The sequence below is a fragment of the Anolis carolinensis genome, chromosome 1 (genome assembly GCF_035594765.1).
Source record: "Anolis carolinensis isolate JA03-04 chromosome 1, rAnoCar3.1.pri, whole genome shotgun sequence".
NCBI lineage: Eukaryota > Metazoa > Chordata > Lepidosauria > Squamata > Dactyloidae > Anolis > Anolis carolinensis.
The window spans coordinates 228,606,109-228,626,108 of NC_085841.1; the positions used below are offsets into that span (position 1 = coordinate 228,606,109).

Consider the following 20,000-nt stretch of genomic DNA (forward strand, 5'->3'; position numbering starts at 1 on the left):
AGCATTGCGTCCATTAAAAAATGCCTCTAATTTTAAAATGTGAAGTTTTTTTTATCTAATTAGGAATACTGCTTAAAATTAAACAAGGCTTATGGTGATATATCCATACCTAGATCACATATTGTTGCTAACCTCTATTCATTATAAATAAATGCCCTGATCCCATGACCTCCTCCAGGACAGTTTGTTGTGTGAGCAACAAATTGTACAGAATCTGGTGCATCCAGTATCGTGCTGTGGTTTTGTATACTGATGAGGAGCAACTGAAAACTGAGTCAGAGTATGGTTGTCAGTACAGGCAGTCCCCAGATTACAAACAAGATTGGTTATCTTGGTTTGTTCTTAAGTTGAATTTGTGTGTAAGTCAGAATAGGTACTTTTTTTAAAGTGTAACTCCAGCCAAAAATATATCATTTTTAGCTTTGGATAGCATAGGAAAGGGCTAACACTGCTGAGGGGTTTGTTTTGCTGTCTGTGACCCTGTTCAGAAGATTTCACCTCACTTTCTGCCCTATGATAACTCAATTTTGACAAATTTGACTTGTAGAAACAAGTTTTGGTGAGAAAGCTTCAGTGGAGCCACCTGATAACACCATGATAACTCTTCCAGGAATGAATTTCCCTTCTGAGGGGAAGATTTCTCTCACTTCCTGTTGTCTTACCCTTGTTCCTAACTATGAGTCATTTGTAAGTCAGATGTTTGGAACTTGGGGACTGCCTGTATTAGGATTCCAACCACTTTCCAGCAGTATCTCCTTCGTGATCTCTGTGAAATGCGCACATATGATAGTTGATGCACCTGTGCAGCAACTACCATATGTGCAAATTTCACAGATGACCACTCAAAGAAACATGGTTACAGGCAAGCAACCATCATTTCTGCATCCTGGGGACAATTTTTGCACAGTGGAGAGAGTTGTGATGCTCTATACACTGTAGGTCTTGCTTCTGTTATAGGCAGCATGGGCAAAATGTGGTGCTCCAGATGTTGTTGGGTGGCAGCTTCTTGCACTCTAGCCGGCACAGCCAAGTGATGAGGAGAGCTGGGAACTGCAGTCCAAAAATGTCTAGAGCAGGCCTGCACAACTTGTGGCCTTCCAGGTGTTTTGGACTTCAGCTCCCAGAATTCCTAACCATTGAACAAGCTGGCTAGGGCTTCTGAGAGTTGGGTGCCCAAACACCTGGAGGACCACAGGCTGTGCAGGCCTGATCTAGAGGGTCACACTGTTCCTAATATTAGTGAAAGTATGGATAAAGATTGAATTTTTCCACAGTCTGGTGAGAAAAGCTAGTATTATCCCTTGTTGCTATTGTGTTAACAATACTGCATTTAGAAATCAAGAAAGAAGACTTCAAATTAGGGCTGTAGCATAGGCTATTGCTGCCTGTTCTTATTCTGCTGTACAGTGCAGCCGGTCCCATAATTCAAGTAATAATATTGGTACACAATATGAAGTCCACAAATAATTAAGTCTGCAAAAGTCAAATGCACAAACTTGAAGGTCTAACTATACTCTATATTGTGTCTTTCTTTCGATTTAAGGAGTTACTGTTTTAGAAGATGAATCCATTAGCCTAGTCTATTCTTCTGTTATTCCAATCAAAAGCAGTTCATTTGTATTAAATTTAGTAAACTGTAGTTGGGTAACCTGAAACTAGCTCCTGTATGGACCAGTGATCATGTGTGTTCACTGTAAAATGGGTTTGTTGGGTTTGCTGTAATATTATTTGGGTTTAGTGGGTTTGCCATAAGCATGACCGGAAACTCTATCAGACTTAATAGGAACAACCAGACACAGTTGTAAAAAATAATAATAAACAAGTAAAAGTTTATTAAGACACATTTAGATAACACATTAACCTCTGAAGTATTTAATCCTTCACAGCTCCTCAAATTCCTATTTAGTTCTTCCCTCCGGCTGAGTGTCTCTTCTCTATTACAGCATTTCCCTATCTATAGGTCATCTTTCCTCTATCTCTCTTCAGTCCTTTTCCTGTCTCTAGGCCATCTTTCCCCATCTGCCTTCTCTCAGAGATAAGCCTCAGTTTTGTATCCTTTCTCCCCTCAAAGTCTTCCCTTCATGTTATTCCCTGAACTGTGGCTGGCTAGCACCAACCAGTTTACTCAGCTCCTGCCTTCACAGGTTGTGTTACTCAACAGGGATGTGAAAATCAGAATTGCATTTAAAGATACTAGTAGGAGCCAAGACCAGACCAATAAGCAGAATGGGGCATCTTCCCTGGATACTGTTCTGCAGAAGGGGGAATTCCAGGCTGTTCCTTATGGTCTGTCCTTCCTTCCTTCCTGCCTGCCTGCCTGCCTGCCTGCCTGCCTGCCTGCCTGCCTGCCTGCCTGCCTGCCTGCCTGCCTTCCTTCCTTCCTTCCTTCCTTCCTTCCTTCCTTCCTTCCTTCCTTCCTTCCTTCCTTCCGAGACAGTGCTGAGTACAATACACAGCCTGTCCTGCACCTCTAAAGTGCCATCATGGCTCAGGATTGCAGGGGGATTCCACCCCATTACCTGTATTGTAGTACGACCAAGGACATTCAATTGAACACAAAATGGAGGAGTGATGCTTCAAGCTAGGCATGCCAGGAAGGAATTAGTAGACTAAAGTTGCATCTACACTGTTGAATTAATGCAGTTTGACGCCACATTAATTCCTGTGGTTTGATGCTATGGAATCATGGAGATTGTGGTTTTATATTCCTGTTGCAAACCTTGTGTTCCCCATTATCTTGTCGTCCATATGAAACTGGGACTACAAGTTTGCCAAGATGAAGTTCAGTTTGTCCCTTAATTATAAATAAAACATAAACTGGTAGAACCACATTGTCGTCCTTCTGGAGGAAACATCAAGGCACAAAGCACAACAATAATTATCTCTGAAATTGTATAGTCCAGTAAAGGAGTTGGCAACGTTTTGATGCAATAAAGCTACCACGAGGTGACTTCATTACAGAGCCTTTGATGGTGACTAGTCTGTTCAAAAGCATCACTGTGGCATCTCTAGAAAACAGCTGAAAACACAACCCAAACATAACCTACATAATCCTTCAAATATATACTACATAAAACAGATTTGGTAGAATTACATTGTAGTCCTTCTGGAGGCACAAAGCACAATAATAATAATAATTATTATACTACAAGATGAAAAGTAAATCTAATCACTCTGATCTAATTACAAAAGAAAGGGGTGAGCAAAATGAGCCCCTCCAGACTACAGTTCCCAGCATGCTTCACCACTGACTTTGCATATTAAGGCTGTTAGGACTTGAACTCCAGCAATATCTGGCAGGTCACATTTTGCCCACTGTGATTTATGACAGTTCTCTTACGTTGTGCTTGTTTTTCATGCCCCTTTGTGCCCTTTCAATATCGTGCTCATTTAGCATCAGCTCAACAGTATTTGGTGCTTATCTCTCAGCAGCATAGACGTTGAACCTTGTGCAGATTTCCTTGGAAAGTAAGTCTCCTTGACTTGAGCGGGGCTTACTTCCTGATGCATCACACATCCTAAGTACTACACCATTTTACGTTCCTTTTATATGGGCACACCTCAACTTGCATTCCTGCACATGAGGAGAAAAATCATTTCAGTTGCCATCATGACGGTAGAAAACAGGGATTTTTTACACCCTCTTTCAATGTCTTTTCTCATTAATGCAGATATGTTTCCAAGATGAGAAATGATGTTTCTTCTAATTATGGTTACATATAGTTAATTTCCTTTTTAAGAGCTTGGTGTGAAAGGCAGTTTCCTTTATAAAGCGCAAAAGAAGTAATACAGCTGATGTTCCTGTTGCCTTAGCAACAGATTTATTTATTAGGGTCTGAAATGACATGAGTTAATATACCACATACCTGCTGATCGGCAAACTCTCCTATTTCAGCTCCAGTTGACAATTAAGTCCTGGACAGCTACAGCCAGGGGTTAATGTTACTCATTAGGAGAACTAGGTCATTACTGGGAAATCAAGGCGCTTAGAGCAGCATGGATAAAATACAAAATTCAACACCTCGACGAGTGAAGGGTTTTTATGTTAATTAACCTTATTTTCCCTGCATATAAAAATATTTCATGTGCGCTTATGACAGAGGATCAATTAATTGAAAAGTAAGCTTTGCTGACTTCCCCTCTCTCTCTGTTTCCTCATGGTTGTCTTCGTTTCTTTTGGAAGGGTTTCATTATTTTAGGAGAAATTCTTATGTCTATATGATGAGTAAAAGGGGTATTAAAATTAAGAAGGGAATCATCATGGAAATCAGCTTTACCACAAGGGAACGGGCAAATAAAAGCCTTGGAAATGAAAATAAATAAGCTTTGCTAATACCTCACCTAAGGAGCAGAACATAAGCCCATCAGAGCTTGGAGATATTCAGAGGTACCACTTTGATTCTCCCTATTAGGCAGTTGCATAGCTATCTGACCTTCAAAAAAAGTATAAAATTTTGAAGACCTAAATTCATGTTGGTGATTGTTAATATCTTGTTTACAGAAAGCGATCGGGCAGGTTTAGCAACACAATGCTTTTTTGTTCTTTGGCTTATGCTTTCTGGAAGTATTAGATACATTTGCCACAAGTTTTATTAAGATCACTGAGCAGGCATTTTAACTTTTATAAGTCGCAAATGGTTTAGCAACGCTCTCCTTTTATTTACTGTTTTTTCAGCGTTTTCTATTCTGATAGCTAAGAATTTTAAGAAGCTCAAAAGGCATTATGTTCTCATATTCTTTATACGTCACCATTGTCTTCTGAAAAACTTGTGGTTTTTTCACATCATAATAGTTTCACAAGGCCAAGAATCTTAGGATGCAGATATGCCTCTCTCAGTGGCACTTATGACAATTGATTGTTCAAAAATGAAAGGTATGAAGGCCAGCGGCCTTTTCTATATAGATATAGCTTCTGTAAGTAAAATAAACCCACTACACCTTAGCACAGGCATGGGCAAATCTTTTTGCTCTGGGGCCACATTGTGGCCCTGGCCAGGAGGGAGGGCGGAGTGCGCCCAGGGCTGGAGGTGGCCTGGGCCATGGAGGAGCCGTGGGTGGAGCGGGCCTGGGAGGGATGGGACAGGGCAAACCAGGGCCAGGGATGAATCATCCTCATGCTTTCCTCTCAACATAAGGATGGGGCTGCTCGCCGCATCCTTATACTGGGAGGAACGTGAGGCTTTGGAGATTTATTTATTTATTTATTTATTTACATCACTTTTACCCCGCCTTTCTCTCCGAGGGGACTCAAAGCGGCTTACAGTAAATAGGCAAAAATTCAATGCCTAAAAACAATGTAAAAACAACAATTCATATACAACAGATACCATTACAAAATAAAATCACATTATATCAAATTTTAAGCATGTCCAAGATAAAAATCCATTCATCCAGAATCGTTAATAAGTATTAGTACAGGTCATGTAAAGTCCATGTTCTCATTCATTAAAAGCTTGAGTGCACAACTATATCTTTAAGGCTTTCCTGAAGCCTAGGAGAGTTGATATCTGCCTTATTTTGCTGGGGAGGATGTTCCATAGCCGAGGAGCCACCACCGAGAAGGCCCTGTCTCTCATTCCCACCATCCTTACCTGCGAGGGTGGTGGGACCGAGAGCAGAACCTCCCCCGATGATCTAAGAGTTCTAGAAGGTCCTTGGTCCCCGCCTGCCTTATCCTTCTGCCAGTATCAGAATGGGGCTTCTCCTCATCCTGATGCCAGGAGAAGGGTGAGGCGGCTTTGGAGCCACTTCACCCACCACTTTCCTCTTTGCCCAGGCCGAGCTTCTCCTGGGCAAAGAGGCAGGCAGCTTTGCCTGCTACCTGCCTCCTCCCCCGTGCCAGGCTTCTGCATCAGGACAGGGCTCTCGCCCTCTTCTTATGCCAGGCTGAGTGCCTTCAAGTGCACTCGAAGGCCGTCCTTCCAGCATAAGGATGCAGTGGCCCACCACATCCTTATGCCAAGAGGATAGGGGTAAATTTAAGGGCTGGACATAAGGGCCCACAGTCTCAGCCCTATAAAGCCCGGTGACAGTTTTGGCTTAGAATTTCCATAGTTTGGAATGACTTCAAGGCATACTAGAACAACAGTAATGAGTAAGAGGCTTCCAAGAGAGTTGGTGACTAACAACTTTGTTCACTTCCTGCAGACCTCTGATTCCTTGATTGACTCTATCCACTTATAAATCAACATTCTTGTTTTCTCCTGCTTTCCACTTAGTTCTGATCTTATCAATTTCATGATATGGTCAAAGTACAATGGCCTCAATTTAATGTGATTTCAGGGTTGGATTGCTCTCTTGTCCATTTATAGTTGTCTTTGTGATGATCCACCTGAAGGTAGGCAATCACAGATAGTTAAGTGGCTCCCCTAACCAGCTTTATCCATTGATACTATCTTTTGAAAGGCTGTGATGGAAGGACAATCTGAGACAAAGAGCTTGAGAAATGTGTTTGGGATAAGTGCAGAATAAAAAAATAGTCCTGCTTTCTGTAGTCTGGAAGAATGCTGTAGTCTCAACTAGACCCCATTTAAATCCATAGGGCAAAGTATTACTAAAACTATGTATAAGACACTGTAACAGAGATGAAAGGATGAAAATGTTTCCAAAATTGGTTTCATGCTACTTTTCGCTGTCTCCTCCTTAATTTGTATTTACTTTGTGGAATCACTGCAGAAGATCTGGTTCTAATTTTCAGTGCAGATTTTGATAGTGCAAATGTTGCTAAAGTCAGAAATATTCATGGGGAGAATTTTTCCTAAAATACTGAAATGTTTACTGAATGGAGCAAAACAAGTTTTCTCCTAGCCAATTCCATGTGATGCAAACCAGTCTTTCCCAATCTGGTGCCTTCATCCAAGTGTTTTGGATTTAGCTCCCCTGATGGGAACTGCAGTCCAACAAAACTTGGGGAAGCCTTGTCTAATTTAAGAGAACTAACAGTAGTATAGTAAGTGGTGTGAGGATAAAGGGCAGAAATCTTGGAATGCACCAGCATTGTGGGGGGGGGGGGGGGGAGAGAACTATCTAAGACATTTGTAATACATGCATAATTTTACTTGAAAAAATTAGTTGGAACTGCACTGTACAAAAATAATTTCATTTAAGAAAGGCACCACATTTATGTACAGCATGAAAATCACTAGAATTTGTTTCACTGCTGCTTGAAGGCCAAAATTTCAGTAATAGGAAGTACCAACTCAAGTTAACTTTTGGCCATAATGTAATCCTGAGAGGGAACACTCTTAGTATATCTAATGCTGTTTGAATGGTGGTTGGAGCAGACCCTGAGGCCTCTCAGCAAAGGAAGTCAGTATTTTGGCTACCATCCTGCTTGGAGCTGTTCAACCCAGCCCTGTAAATGGGAGGCTTTTATCCCTGTTATCCATCTTATCTGGCAGTGGTTGAGCACAATTCCATCTGTGCCAATGGAAGATTCCTCTTTGAGCTAGTAGAACTTTGAAGGAAGTATATGGAAACAAGGGTTAAACAATCCCCTTGTCTCTCCCTTCCTGTGTCTCATGATCACCACAATATTAGTGTTGTTCTGGTTTGGTACTATTATTATTATAAATTATTTTTATTTGAATTACTTATTGATACATACATACATAAATGTATTCAAACACATTGTGCTTTGAGAAACTACAGACATAATAGTATGTGTGTCTTCAAGTTGCCTATTGACTTACGGTGACTCCATGAATTCCATAGGGTTTTCTCAAACAAGGAATACTCAGAAGTGTTTTTTTCAGTTCCTTTCTCTCACATATAGCCTACAGTACCTGATATTCATTAGCAGTTTCCCATCCCAGTACTAATCAGGAGTGACTCTGCTTAGCTTCCAATATCAGATAGGATCTGGTGCCTGTAGTTTTTATGGTTTATATTTTTAACTAATTTTATTTAGTTAGTTTAATCACTTTTAAACTTTTATATTTGTAAAATTTTATTTTTTAAACTGATATACGCTGCCATAAGTCTTAGATTGGGATAGATATGAGATAGAAGAATTAAGATTAATAGTAGCAGCAGCAGGTAGTAGAGGTCTTAAAAGCAAAGAATGAGAGTGTGGTCCTTACCTTCACCAAGAGAAATCCTATAAACAGATCTCTACACAAGCTGAACTGTGACATATATAGTATTCTGTTTCTTATGTAGAGATTACGAAATGTAGGTTTTGCCATGCTAAAATCCCATACAGTCCCTTTCTACATCTCGGATCCCTCAATGTAAAGAAGAGACTGGAGAAATAGGGATGTAAACTAACAACAGCAACAATAAAGCAATGTATTTAGCATTTAATATTTACTTTTAAAATTTGGAACGGGGATTAATAAGTCATGTGAAGAGTTCTATATGATCAACAGTTGCTGTTTTAGGTATCACGCTATTCCTATAAAAATATCCAGATCTTTATTCAACACCAAGGATTTCATTTTTATTTTGTGAATGATGCATGTGTGGCATGGATTGGATGGAGAGAAAGGCCATAAAAAAGAACACTGTAAAAATGAATTTATTGGACAGTGGGAAGTAGATTCCTCGGGCACTGAAAAACATTGCTGTTCCAACAGAATTAGGACAGTTTGAAGGTTATGATATTCGTCTGCTTTTGTCACACACATGCACATTTTTCCCAGCCTGCTGGTATTAAAATATCACTGTTTATAGCCTTTAAAGCCAGGAGCCAAGTGGGGCCTTTCAGATGTTATTACTATTAGACTGCATCTCCCATTATCCTTAACCAATAGCTGTGCTAGCAGGGCTTGACAAAAGTTACAGTCCAACAACATGGTAAATATTTGAAGCCAAGTCCTATGAGGAGTGATTTAGAGAGTTGAGTAGGTTAAGAGGTGACATAACCATGTTTAAATATTTGAAAGTATGTCATTTTGAGGAGGGAGCAAACTTGTTTTCTGCTGCCCTTGAGAATAGACATGGAGCAATGGATTCTAACTACAGGAAAATATATCTCACCTAACCTTAGGAGCTGTTTAACAGTGAAATATGCTGGAGTCACCTTCTCTAGAAGTTTCAAACAGAATATAAATGACCATTTGTTGGGAGTGTTTGATGGTATATTCCTCTATAGCAGGATGTTGGACTGGGTCACCCTTGCAATAACCACCAACTCTATGATTCTATGAACATCAAGAAGGAAACAATCTTATAATTACTGTGGTGTTTCTCCCAGTTTGGCAACCGCATCCTGATGTAGAAGATTCACTTTTTTTTGAGCACTCAGGTGTCTTACTCACCTGTCTTGGCAACTCTATAATCTTGATTTCCTTTCCTCTTTTACCTCTTTTTCCTTTTTCCTTTTCCTGTAGCCACTACTGAGAAGCATCAATAAAGATCTCTTCAAGTGCTTTGAATGCAATTTTCCTGTTTCTTAGTGGAGGTTAGACTGGATGGCCCACAAGGTCTCTTCCAACTCTAGGATTCTATGATTCTATGGTAGTGTTTCAAAGTCGCTCGTATTACTATCCATTAGGCATTAGGCTGTTTTTCCTCTGATTGCATTTGAAGGCCCTGAGCTTTTACAATTGGATTTGATTCTCACTTGTATTCTTCAGTGACACCTTCTGTGATGATTAGCACAATGATTTATCTCAGGGATTGGACACCCGTGCCCCTCCAGGTTGTTGTTGTATTGTCATGCTATTTAGCCCTAACCAGCTGAGGTGAGGAATGATAGTAACTGCAGTCCAAGAACATCTGGAGGACCATAATTACCTTTGATTTAAACAAGCCACCACAAGTAAGATACCTTTTGGAGAATAATTTTGGTAGCTATGAGTTTTATAATATGTTCCTCTGTAAATAAGAAGTTACACTTCCTGGCTTAACCCCAGTTCAAGATTTTCCAGGATATGAAGAATTTGGCATGTGTTGGAACATTCACACCATCTGAGAAGGCAGTCTGTGGTAGCTTCCTTTTATAATTATCACACACACAAAGTGATCATGTACGTTGATTTTTACACCTGTGCCAGTTACTACCACCTGCCTTGCCAACAACACTGAATGAATTAGCATGCTGTTTCCAACAGTGGCCAATCAGATGCCTATGGGAAACCCACGAATGGGACATAGATTAAATGAGGGCAATAGCCCTCTCCTGGTGTTGTGCCCAACAGCTGGTATTCAGAGGCACAGTGCCTCTGATTCTGGAAGTAGTGCACCTCCAAAATGAGTAGTAGCCATCCATTCATCCATCATGACTGGGAGCTTGCCAATTTTGTCTTTCCTATTGAATATCACTTCTCTCTTCCATGTGTCTATCTTAAGAGTTTTTCCTATGTTCAGAAATATGATTTGAACAATCCTGGAGCTTTACCATAATAATCCATGAGATTCTTAGCCTATTTCTGTTACAAAAGCTAGCATTTTAGGGGGATCGTAGGGTTTTTGTTTTCCCGGCCATTCTAGTTTTTCATAGAGCTCTATCTATCCATATGTATGCACATATCCATAGCTCAAGAGTACAGTATCACTGTATAAACCTATGAATGAATCTTACTAAAATTTTAATCTTTGTAGCTCAGCTGCCAAATGTCAGCCTGCTTCATACCTACTACTAAGGCCACATATTTAATATTTGGCCATGTCAACTACTTAGTACTCGCTACAGTTATTTTAATAGAAAACCTTTCACAGATAACATAACCAATAGTTGAATTTTGACTTCAGAGGCAGTAGCAGGACAGTCTCTTTCCTGCCTTTTATTATTCAGAAATCAACCAGTTCAGTGATGAGTGGAAAAATCAAACATTTCGACACCAATTTTGAAGAACTGTTGTTCATGGGATGTTCTGTCCTACCAACTGAGGAACAAGACCTGAAAATGAGGTTTCCTGCTGCATTTGTAGAGAAAGTGCATTGATTCAGCACTACATATTTGTAAAATGGTATTAAACCTTTCCTCCTACCCCTCACCCATTTTGAGTTTTCTGTACCAGTGAAATATTAGAAAGCGCCTTTGTTAAATGTTTTAAGAAGATTAAGATTGACCTTTTTAATATTGCTTTTAGCTCAGCTTATTTATAACCCTTTCAACATGCACAATACCTTTAGAGATTTGCACACGTGCCAGTTATGTATAAAATTATTTTGTATCATGATGCATCCTAAGATACTTCATTTAGTGGGAAAAAGAGGGTGGGGGTGAATGTTTCTTCCCTGTGATCACCAAAAGGCAGCAATCCTCCATGTACTGACTTAAGAGTTAATCCCTCAAATGCATGAGGCTTACTTTCAACTGAATGTGGTGAGTATTGGGCTATGACTTTCTCAACTGCTTACATAGTGTACTTTCTATAGACTTGACTTCTAAACAATCAATAGACAAGAGGTTGATGTTCCTGCTGGTGACTGAATGAGGGTGCAAATTGCAACCTCCAAGCAGATATGTATATATTGATATGTGTTGGACCTTCTTGGGCAAATATGTCTTTCTGTCTTTAGGACTCACACTGCTCCCAATAGCCAGAGAAACAAAACCAACCAGGAAATGGCTATACAGCTGTTTTTGCTTTTGGAGGAAAGAGAGGTATTTAAGCAGTGGAGGGGTTGAAATCTATTCGTAGGACAGACAGTTCACTCTCTTTTGCCAGAAAAGGTGGTCTAGAAAATTTGGGTGTCAGGAACCCTGAAAGCAACCTACAGACTTCTTGCAACTTTTGAGATTTACTTTGATCACCCCTGCAGAAGTTATTTAACATATACAGTTTGACTAGAAAAGTATACTTATCCCTCAGTGAATTATAATTATTAATTAATTATGATAATCAAATGTAGTTGGTTATTGTTAATTAGCTATGTGTAACCAGTTACTTCTAAGCACAGCTATTCACTGTTGTAGAGTGACATTTGTTTTTTTTTCATCCTCCTGTTATTTGAAAATAATTGAAGCCTGAGTATGTTCTATTTGCCTTCTTTTTGTGTGTGAGTCACATTATAAAATATAGTGCCCCAAACAAGAATGATTGATCGCTTTGAGATCATACACAATTCAGAGCCAGGTCTTAAATGAGATCCTATTTTCAACTAATGGTAATGATGATTCAAATTTATGTACTGCTTTGAGCCACAGTAAGAAGACCTGTGCCCATCCCGATATTATAAGTTATAAAATTGGATCTTTTGAAAGAGCTGATGGGAATTGAAATGAATAAATACTGGATTTTTGAGATTTTACAGTAGCTGAAGGTTTGAAATCATGTAGCCCTCCATATGTTGTTGAACTGTAGCTTCTAGCAGCCTGAGCTAGCATAGTGAATGAGAAGTAATACCAGGAGTTGCAGTTTAGCAGCTTCTGGGAGGCTGCACATTTCCCATTCTGTTATACTTGAAGGAAAGTATAACTTGTGTTTTCAGAAGACAAGGATATCTAAAGAGTATTATCTCTTGCAACATGTGAGTTGGAGAAGTGCCAACAAACTCCTCTACCTGGAAATTTGTATTACTGTTTTCAGAGAAGGTTAACGTTTAAGTAAGAGAGATAAAAATTGCAGCTCAAGAGCGTCTTGAAGTCTGACATTCTGTAATAGAATTGGAATATAATGTAACATTGTTCTGATGAAGCATAATATTGTGATAAATGTGATGTTCTCTATGAATAAATAGTCCAAAAGTCAAAGTACGCTTTATTTTATTTCAAGGGAACATGATAAAGATCCAGAAAGTTTCTTTCAAGTGCTGCTGAAAATGAAAGAGATGGAATTACGTTTTCATGTGTCTGTCCTTGGGGAGACCTTCACTGATGTTCCAGGTATTGTTTTGTTTCTTAAAATTCTCTATGTGTGCAGATATAACAACAGCCAATGCTGTAATTAGTGTTTTCAACTTACCAAAATGAGCAATAGCAATTAAATGGCACATGAAATATAAATGTATTGAAAAGCTAGCAACATATATTTGTAGCTGAGAATTTTAGAGTACACTCCTGTAAGCTAGGAAAGAGCAACTGTGCCACTTTAGACCTTGGACTCCAACTGCCGGCATGGTGCATCATGGATTGCACTGAAGAAGACTGATGGATCTTACAGTCCCAAAACATCTGGTTACAATTGTCTACACCTGTTTTACAGCTTTCTCCAGGAGGAAATGTCTCTCAGTTCAATGGGGCTTACTTACACATGGATCTCTAAGATTGTGTTCCCAATCTGTTATTAAAATAAGTTCCATACATGCAAAAGAAACAGGAAAAGCAAATAGCTGTTAGTCAATAGTGCCCAAATCACAGTGTTAGTCATCAGTTGCTGCTGTCTACACATCTTCCCCTCCTTCCTTTACCCACTATACCTTTGCTTTAGTGTCAAGCACCCAGTTGTACCCATTTGGAAGAATGTGTGACAACCCATCTTATCTAGACTGGATGATGATGTGTTGACAAAGTGTGAAGTCTCATTCAGAATAAGAACATTGAATCTTGGTATTTCATTAAAGTTTAGATACAGATGATGGAGAATTCAATGGCAACTGCAAAAATATGAAACATCAATGTCCCGAAGCTCCAAATTTCTCATTTGAGGAGAAGGGTAGTATGGTAAAACAGGACATTACAACTTTTGCCTTCCTCTGTGATTCCAAGTAATCCCTCCAAGATCCTACATGATAACTCTCTTCTATCTGAATCCAAACTTCTACCTTATTGATTAATATCCCTGTATCAAACTGATGCCTGGGTTTGTGCAACCTAGTGAATGAGTGTGAAGAAATTAATTGTAATACTGAAGGAATATGCAAAAAAAAGTTATCTATGTATGCAAAAACTTTTGTGAATTGGCTGTTGTCACCAAAGTACCTGAATTGATCCATAATAATTGTTTCAAATAATACTTGTACTTCAGTATGATGCCCACACTTCGGTTTCAGTCTAAATGGCAAAGTATGTTTTTGGTTTTTTCTTCATTTGTTTTTTGATAACTTCTTCTGATAAATTATGTGTGTGGAAAAATCAGGAAACAGATGTGCCCCATTTCAGCTGAGAATTTTACATGCATGTATTTTATTGTTAGATTGTTACACCCATATACAGAAAAATATTGTTAAATATTTCATGATCTCAGTGTGTCCATTCTACCAAGTCCATTGTTTGTCTATGTTTTTACCATTTTTGAAAGCATCGTAGCCAGTGTCCCTGCTTGGTAGGATCACAAATAATATTCTAATTCATTGGTCTGTTGCTCATGATGGACCAGGGGAAAAAAACATTGTGGGTTATTTTCAATAAAACATCATTTACTGTGTACTCACAAAATAGATCTAAGTATTCTTGAGCTAGATATATAAAGGCTTTCTTCCAACCACTGCTTTGCTGAAAGTCTATACCAACTTTTATACTATGAGTTAAGAGTCTGTTATATTTACAGTATCATTAAATTAGTTCAGTTTAATGTTCTAACCATTTGTTTATTGCAGCAAGGGACTTACAACATATTAATCTACTTAGTGAAAAATGCATTTAATGTAGCTGCAAAGGTTCTCTAGGTGGTCATAAGAGCCAATACTATAGCTGCAGCTTTGATTAGAAGAGTCTTAGGATGTTAGAAGACAACAAAAGCTCCGTCCAGCCCCTGACTGCATGTTGATATGTAGGATTAACAGCCCCATAATATGGAAGGGCAGCTCATAAAGATGCACATCAAAATGTGTGATTCATGAAGCAAGGTAAGGTCCAGCTTATTTCCAAGGAAAAATCTGCTCGCATTTTGAACCATAAAGCTTAGGCAGAAAGGGAAAGCCATGGAATAGACTCTGTGGTTTTCCAGAATTTGGGGGGAAGGGGATGACTTCAACTTCCATATGTCCTTGCTACAGGGACTTTGCGGGTTGTAGCTCAGCAACATCTGAGGTTTCCTCTTTTCTGAGAGGAAACACATCACATTGTATCTATCACCAGCATTTCTAGTTAGTTCCAGGAAAAAATGTATCTCGAGCAGCGCAGTTGACCAAAGTGGAGAATCGTTGGACTATCAGATGTTTGAGACTGCAACTTCCAGACATCCTAGCAGGGAAAGCCAATGGTATGGACCTGGGAGAGTTGTAGCCTAAAACATCTAGATGAGTAAATCTTCATCACCCCTGACAGTATTGAAACTATCAAAGATTCCTTGATATAAAACTAGACCCTGTATAGACATCTGCTTATTCTCTGCTAGCTCAAATCTCCAATGCAAAAGTCAGAATGATTTTGCCCTTCAATTCATAGCATCCAAAGCTGGGCAGCCAATTGGTGATGAATGCTGGGAGCAATAGTTCAGCACATTCTGGATGATTGTATGAGTCTCTCCCCTGATCTTGTGGATACTGGTAGAGTCCATAAAAACTTAAGCCAAAGGACATATATTTGGCTTAAACATGCTATGAGAATCTTTGCTGTTTTTGCTACAGCAAACCAATATGGCTATTCTGCTCCTTGAAAATTTAGCCAAGGTTCATGTATACATAGTAGACTTACTAGAGTTCATTCTGTTACCAGTATTTTCCTTCTACGTTTATGAAATATTCTGCTGATCACGCAATCTAAAAAAAATTAGTGGACTTAGAAGACAAACTCTTTTCCAAATTTGAACCAACTCTTCTATTATTCAGTTAAAATTAAATGTTCATTATAATTAAATGTAAGTGACCATTCTGAAGCAAAAAGCAGCCAATCTGACATTAGGTTACTCGTATTATAGAAGTCAGTTAAATCTGTGGGATCTCTTGAAAATTGTACTTTGCAAATATCTACATGTTTATTATTGCTTTGTCCTTTCTTATTGCTTTGTCCCTTGCTCCCATAAATAACAAAGAAGAGGCAGAAATTTGAATTTAAAGGGGCAATAATGTGATTTATTAAAATGGAGGATTTGCAGAGCAAAATATGTACTGGCAATCTTACTAAGTCCCTGTTTTCAGTGTGGGTCTACCAGGATGAAGGAAAGAAACAAAGTATCCTTTCTCAAGCTCCTGTTCCATCCCTTTGTACATAAGTATTGATCTTTCCAGATGGGCCATCCTCTCACCCCTCCCTGGGCTTGGTGCAAAAGTATCATCCGAACCACCAGCAGGAGTAGTCCCTTGCCAGTATTCGGCTTTAAGACAAAACCTAGATCTTTCTACACTGGTTTCTGGGCAGCACTCACTGAACATCTTTTTAAAATTCAAATCCTGCTTACATTAGGGGAATTCTGAAATAAGGAATAAAAAAAATCAAGGAAGAAAATAATTACACTTTGCCAAGAAGTAAAGGACTGGAGGACCCAATCTGAAAACAATTACATATTTTTCATTTTGATGATCACATATCTTTGTGGTGTGAAAAATAGTGGTCAAACTTCCACAGTATCTGAGGAACTAACATAGTGCATTCTCTATTTAATTCTGTCAAAGAGTCCCATTTGATGACCAATCCTTTAACTTTTGTTTTGCACCTTTTAAACTTGTCTAGTGTGGAGTGATAACCACTTTGAGTCCCCATGGAGAGACAACAACAACAACAACAACAACAACAACAACAACCCATGACAATCCAATGAAGACTTCTTATTTTAAAGTTAACCGTTTAGGTCTCTTTCTCTTTAGGTTTACATGCACACACAACTACAGTGGAGTGTCTTTCTTGAATGCCTATTTGCTCTTTATTTTCAAGGACTAACGTAGGTTTATTATTGTCACATATAACCATCTCCATTGATTTTCACACTAATTCCTACTTAGATGTTTTTTGTATTTAAAGATTTTGTAATATGTAAAGCAAGATAAAAATGGAACTTCTAGAAAGATAGGCTAGCAGTTTTATCTTTTCCTCCTCCCTTTAACAACAAAATGTGGAAAATATTCTTTATATAAGCAAAAATAGCCCATACAGAGATTCTGGATTATTTTGCACTCCCAGTTTTCCCTATCAGTGGGATTTTCAGAACCCTCTATGTTACATAATACAAATGATAATAATTTACTAAAAGATCCTAAGCAAAATTTAACAAAAGATGAAATTTCTAATAATATAATAAATTTCTAATACAAAAGCAATCTCACTTAATATTTTTATACAGCATGGTACTGGTGGAAGTGGAAGTTGCAGAGAGATCATACCTGCGATGTAGAGCTCTTAGCTAAGCTTAGGCCCTTTCTACACTGTGTTGTCGAAGGCTTTCATGGCCGGGTTCACAGGGTTGTTGTATGTCTTTCGGGCTGTGTGGCCATATTCCAGAAGTATTCTCTCCTGACGTTTCTCCCTGACGAGGATGATCTGAGGATGTCTGCCATAGATGTGGGCGAAACTCTTGTTTGGGCACTGCATTTGGTGGTCCCTATGTAGACTTGTCCACAAACAAGAGTCAAAGAACATGAAAGGCACTGCAGACTAATTCAACCAGAGAAACCAGCCATAGCAGAGCATTTGATGAACCAGCCTGGACACAGGATATTATTTGAGAACACAAAAATGCTGGACCATTCCAACAACTATCATGTCAGACTACACAGAGAAGCCATTGAAATCCACAAGCATGTGGACAATTTCAACAGAAAGGAGGAAACCATGAAAATGAACAAAATCTGGCTACCAGTATTACAAAACTCCAAAATCAAAACAGTAGATGGGAACCAAAACTCTGAGGGCTTGACTGAACAAAGGATGCCCCCAGGCAAGAGACAAAACATTTCCAATGCTAATTAGGGTGATTAACTGAAACATTAATGCTGGCTCCCAGTGACAAAGGACTCTTGCCACACCCTGGACTCTACACAGATATATATTCTTTCCTTTCCTTACTTAGTTTATCCATACCTCACAACCTCTGAGGATGCCTACCATAGATGTGGGCGAAACGTCAGGAGAGAATACTTCTGGAACATGGCCACACAGCCCGAAAGACATACAACAACCCTTTCTACACTGTTCTATATCCCAGGATCTGATCCTAGATTATCTGCTTATCCCAGATTATATGGCAGTGGGGACTCATATAATCCAGTTCAAAGCAGATAATTTGGAATCAGATCCTGGGATATAGGGCAGTGTAGATCCAGCCTAAGTTTATGAAAACATTTACCCTTGAGCAAATTCTGAGCCTTCATCTTTGATCAAAGATTGAAACTACTAACTGAAAGACTGGCATTTCCTCCTTTATCCCAACTGTACATTGACTTGGGGATGGGGGAAGGAACTTTCTTATGTTAGTCACTTGTGACATAACATCTTAGTTATTTTGGAGAGGACATGAGAGAAATCTCCCAGCAGGATAGTAACACATGTGGGCAACATCTCTGAAGACTGCCAATTCTCTCACACCAGAATCAACTTGCAATATGTTCTCAAGTTGCTTTTGAAACTATAAAAAAGTCATGTTGGAGTAATATTGCCTTTTAATTCTTAATTGAAATGGCTTTAAAATGTTTTACTTTTTTAATGTGGACCCTGTGACACAAAATAACACAACCCAGAACCCTATAATTTCCTCCAGTGCATTTCTTTTGCTTCAACAGATACATCCTGAGACATAGCAAAATGGCTCTTAAAATATGGGGAGAAAACTTCTGACCACTTCCTAAGGCAGCACTGTCTTTTCCATGAGCAACATATAAAAAATTCTCAGTGGGTCAAACAAACTCTAAAATTCTCAACCCAATATGTTCGCATTTTTCTTACAAAGCCAACCATGTTGCTTATTTTTTCCCCAGATTCCCTAGACATTGTTTGTTACATGTAGTAATAATTTTTGGAGCAAATTAGTTTTAATCACTGTCATCCTCTTACATGACAGTGACATACCCAAGGAAGGATAAATCCATGTCCATTCATTGTAGTTCAGCTCCATGGGGCACATTCAGGCAGGTTGAAACAAACAACTATTACACAGCTCTATGTCTGAGATCTGACTACCCCCCAATTTTATATTGATTTTGAATGCCTCCAGGCTATTGTATTCCAGTTCCCACCCTACCAACCAATGTGACCCATGGTTGAGCTTATATAAGTTTATACAGTAAGACCCCATTAAAAATGGCTACCAGCTTCACAAAGTTTATACAGTCAATCCCATATTTAAATGACCACTAATCTTCTCAAGTTTTTTCTATAATCCCCTATTAAAATGACCTCAACTCCACCCTAAGTGCCCCAAATAGCAGGACGCGCAGAGCTCATTGAAGCAGAGTTTTTGTTTTGTCATCTGTTTCCAGCATTGGCCCATGTATGTCAACCCAGGTTTTTTAATTGACTTTATGTCATTTTTTCTACGTATACACGACTATATATTTTACTATCTTGAATGAATGAAACTTTCTATGAGTTCTCTGAGAGATGCCCTAACATACGTGTAGAGCTAAATCTGAATTTTGCCAAGAAAAGTTCACTCATTAGTACCTCTTTCAACTGGCCTTCTGCCGAAATGTAGTGGAAGTAACCAGATTTGCCTGAGCACCCTGGGGAGATAGGTGCTCCCTCTCAAGGTTAATTACTCATGAAGTTACTCTTGATATTAATTACTAATGAGGTTCATTTCCTGTTGCTTAAATCTTCTTTCAGTTGATTTGCATGGTATTCTGAAAGCATATAACACTTCTGAGTTACCTATAGCTTTTCTAAATGTCTTAATAATTGGAGGACAGATGGATGAACCTAATATAGCATGGGTATGATGTGTTTTTTAAACAGGGGGGAATAGCACAGTTTGGCATGTTCCTTTATCACAGATGATATTTCAGGTGACCAGCTTCTCTGCTTGAGAGGTGGAGTTAGAGAAGCAGTTTTTAGGTGATGAGAAGCTTACCATGCTATGCCTGTGATAAGAGGAGGGGAAAAGGACAGATCTCATCTATAAGATAACTAAGCCCACATGACAGCTCTCCCAGATGGTTGGAAAATTAATATATTTCAATGTGGCATTTAACTGTATGACTGAAAGTTCCATATAACACACTTTCTGTCATGTCAACTGATCTCCTGAATCCATCCTTGGGCTTCTATAGAAGCACCTGGACTCATCATGGTCATGAAACCA

General features: G+C 38.9%; 1 protein-coding gene and 1 long non-coding RNA gene across 10 annotated transcripts in view; one reads left to right on the top strand and one right to left on the bottom strand.

Annotated features, from left to right (window-relative positions):
* gtdc1 (glycosyltransferase like domain containing 1) overlaps positions 1-20,000 on the top strand; it is a 274,488-nt gene that overhangs the window by 212,919 nt on the left and 41,569 nt on the right. For all 9 annotated transcript variants that reach the window (XM_016994974.2, XM_008112911.3, XM_062966645.1 and 6 more), the window contains one exon: positions 12,666-12,775. In XM_016994974.2, the coding sequence (XP_016850463.2) occupies positions 12,666-12,775 (110 nt within the window). The remainder of the gene's footprint in view (positions 1-12,665; positions 12,776-20,000) is intronic.
* Positions 12,639-20,000, bottom strand: part of LOC134294878 (uncharacterized) — an 11,429-nt gene continuing 4,067 nt past the window's right edge. Inside the window, exon 2 of the long non-coding RNA XR_010001516.1 lies at positions 12,639-20,000. This exon is cut by the window's right edge and continues 2,548 nt beyond it. This is a non-coding gene — a long non-coding RNA (uncharacterized LOC134294878).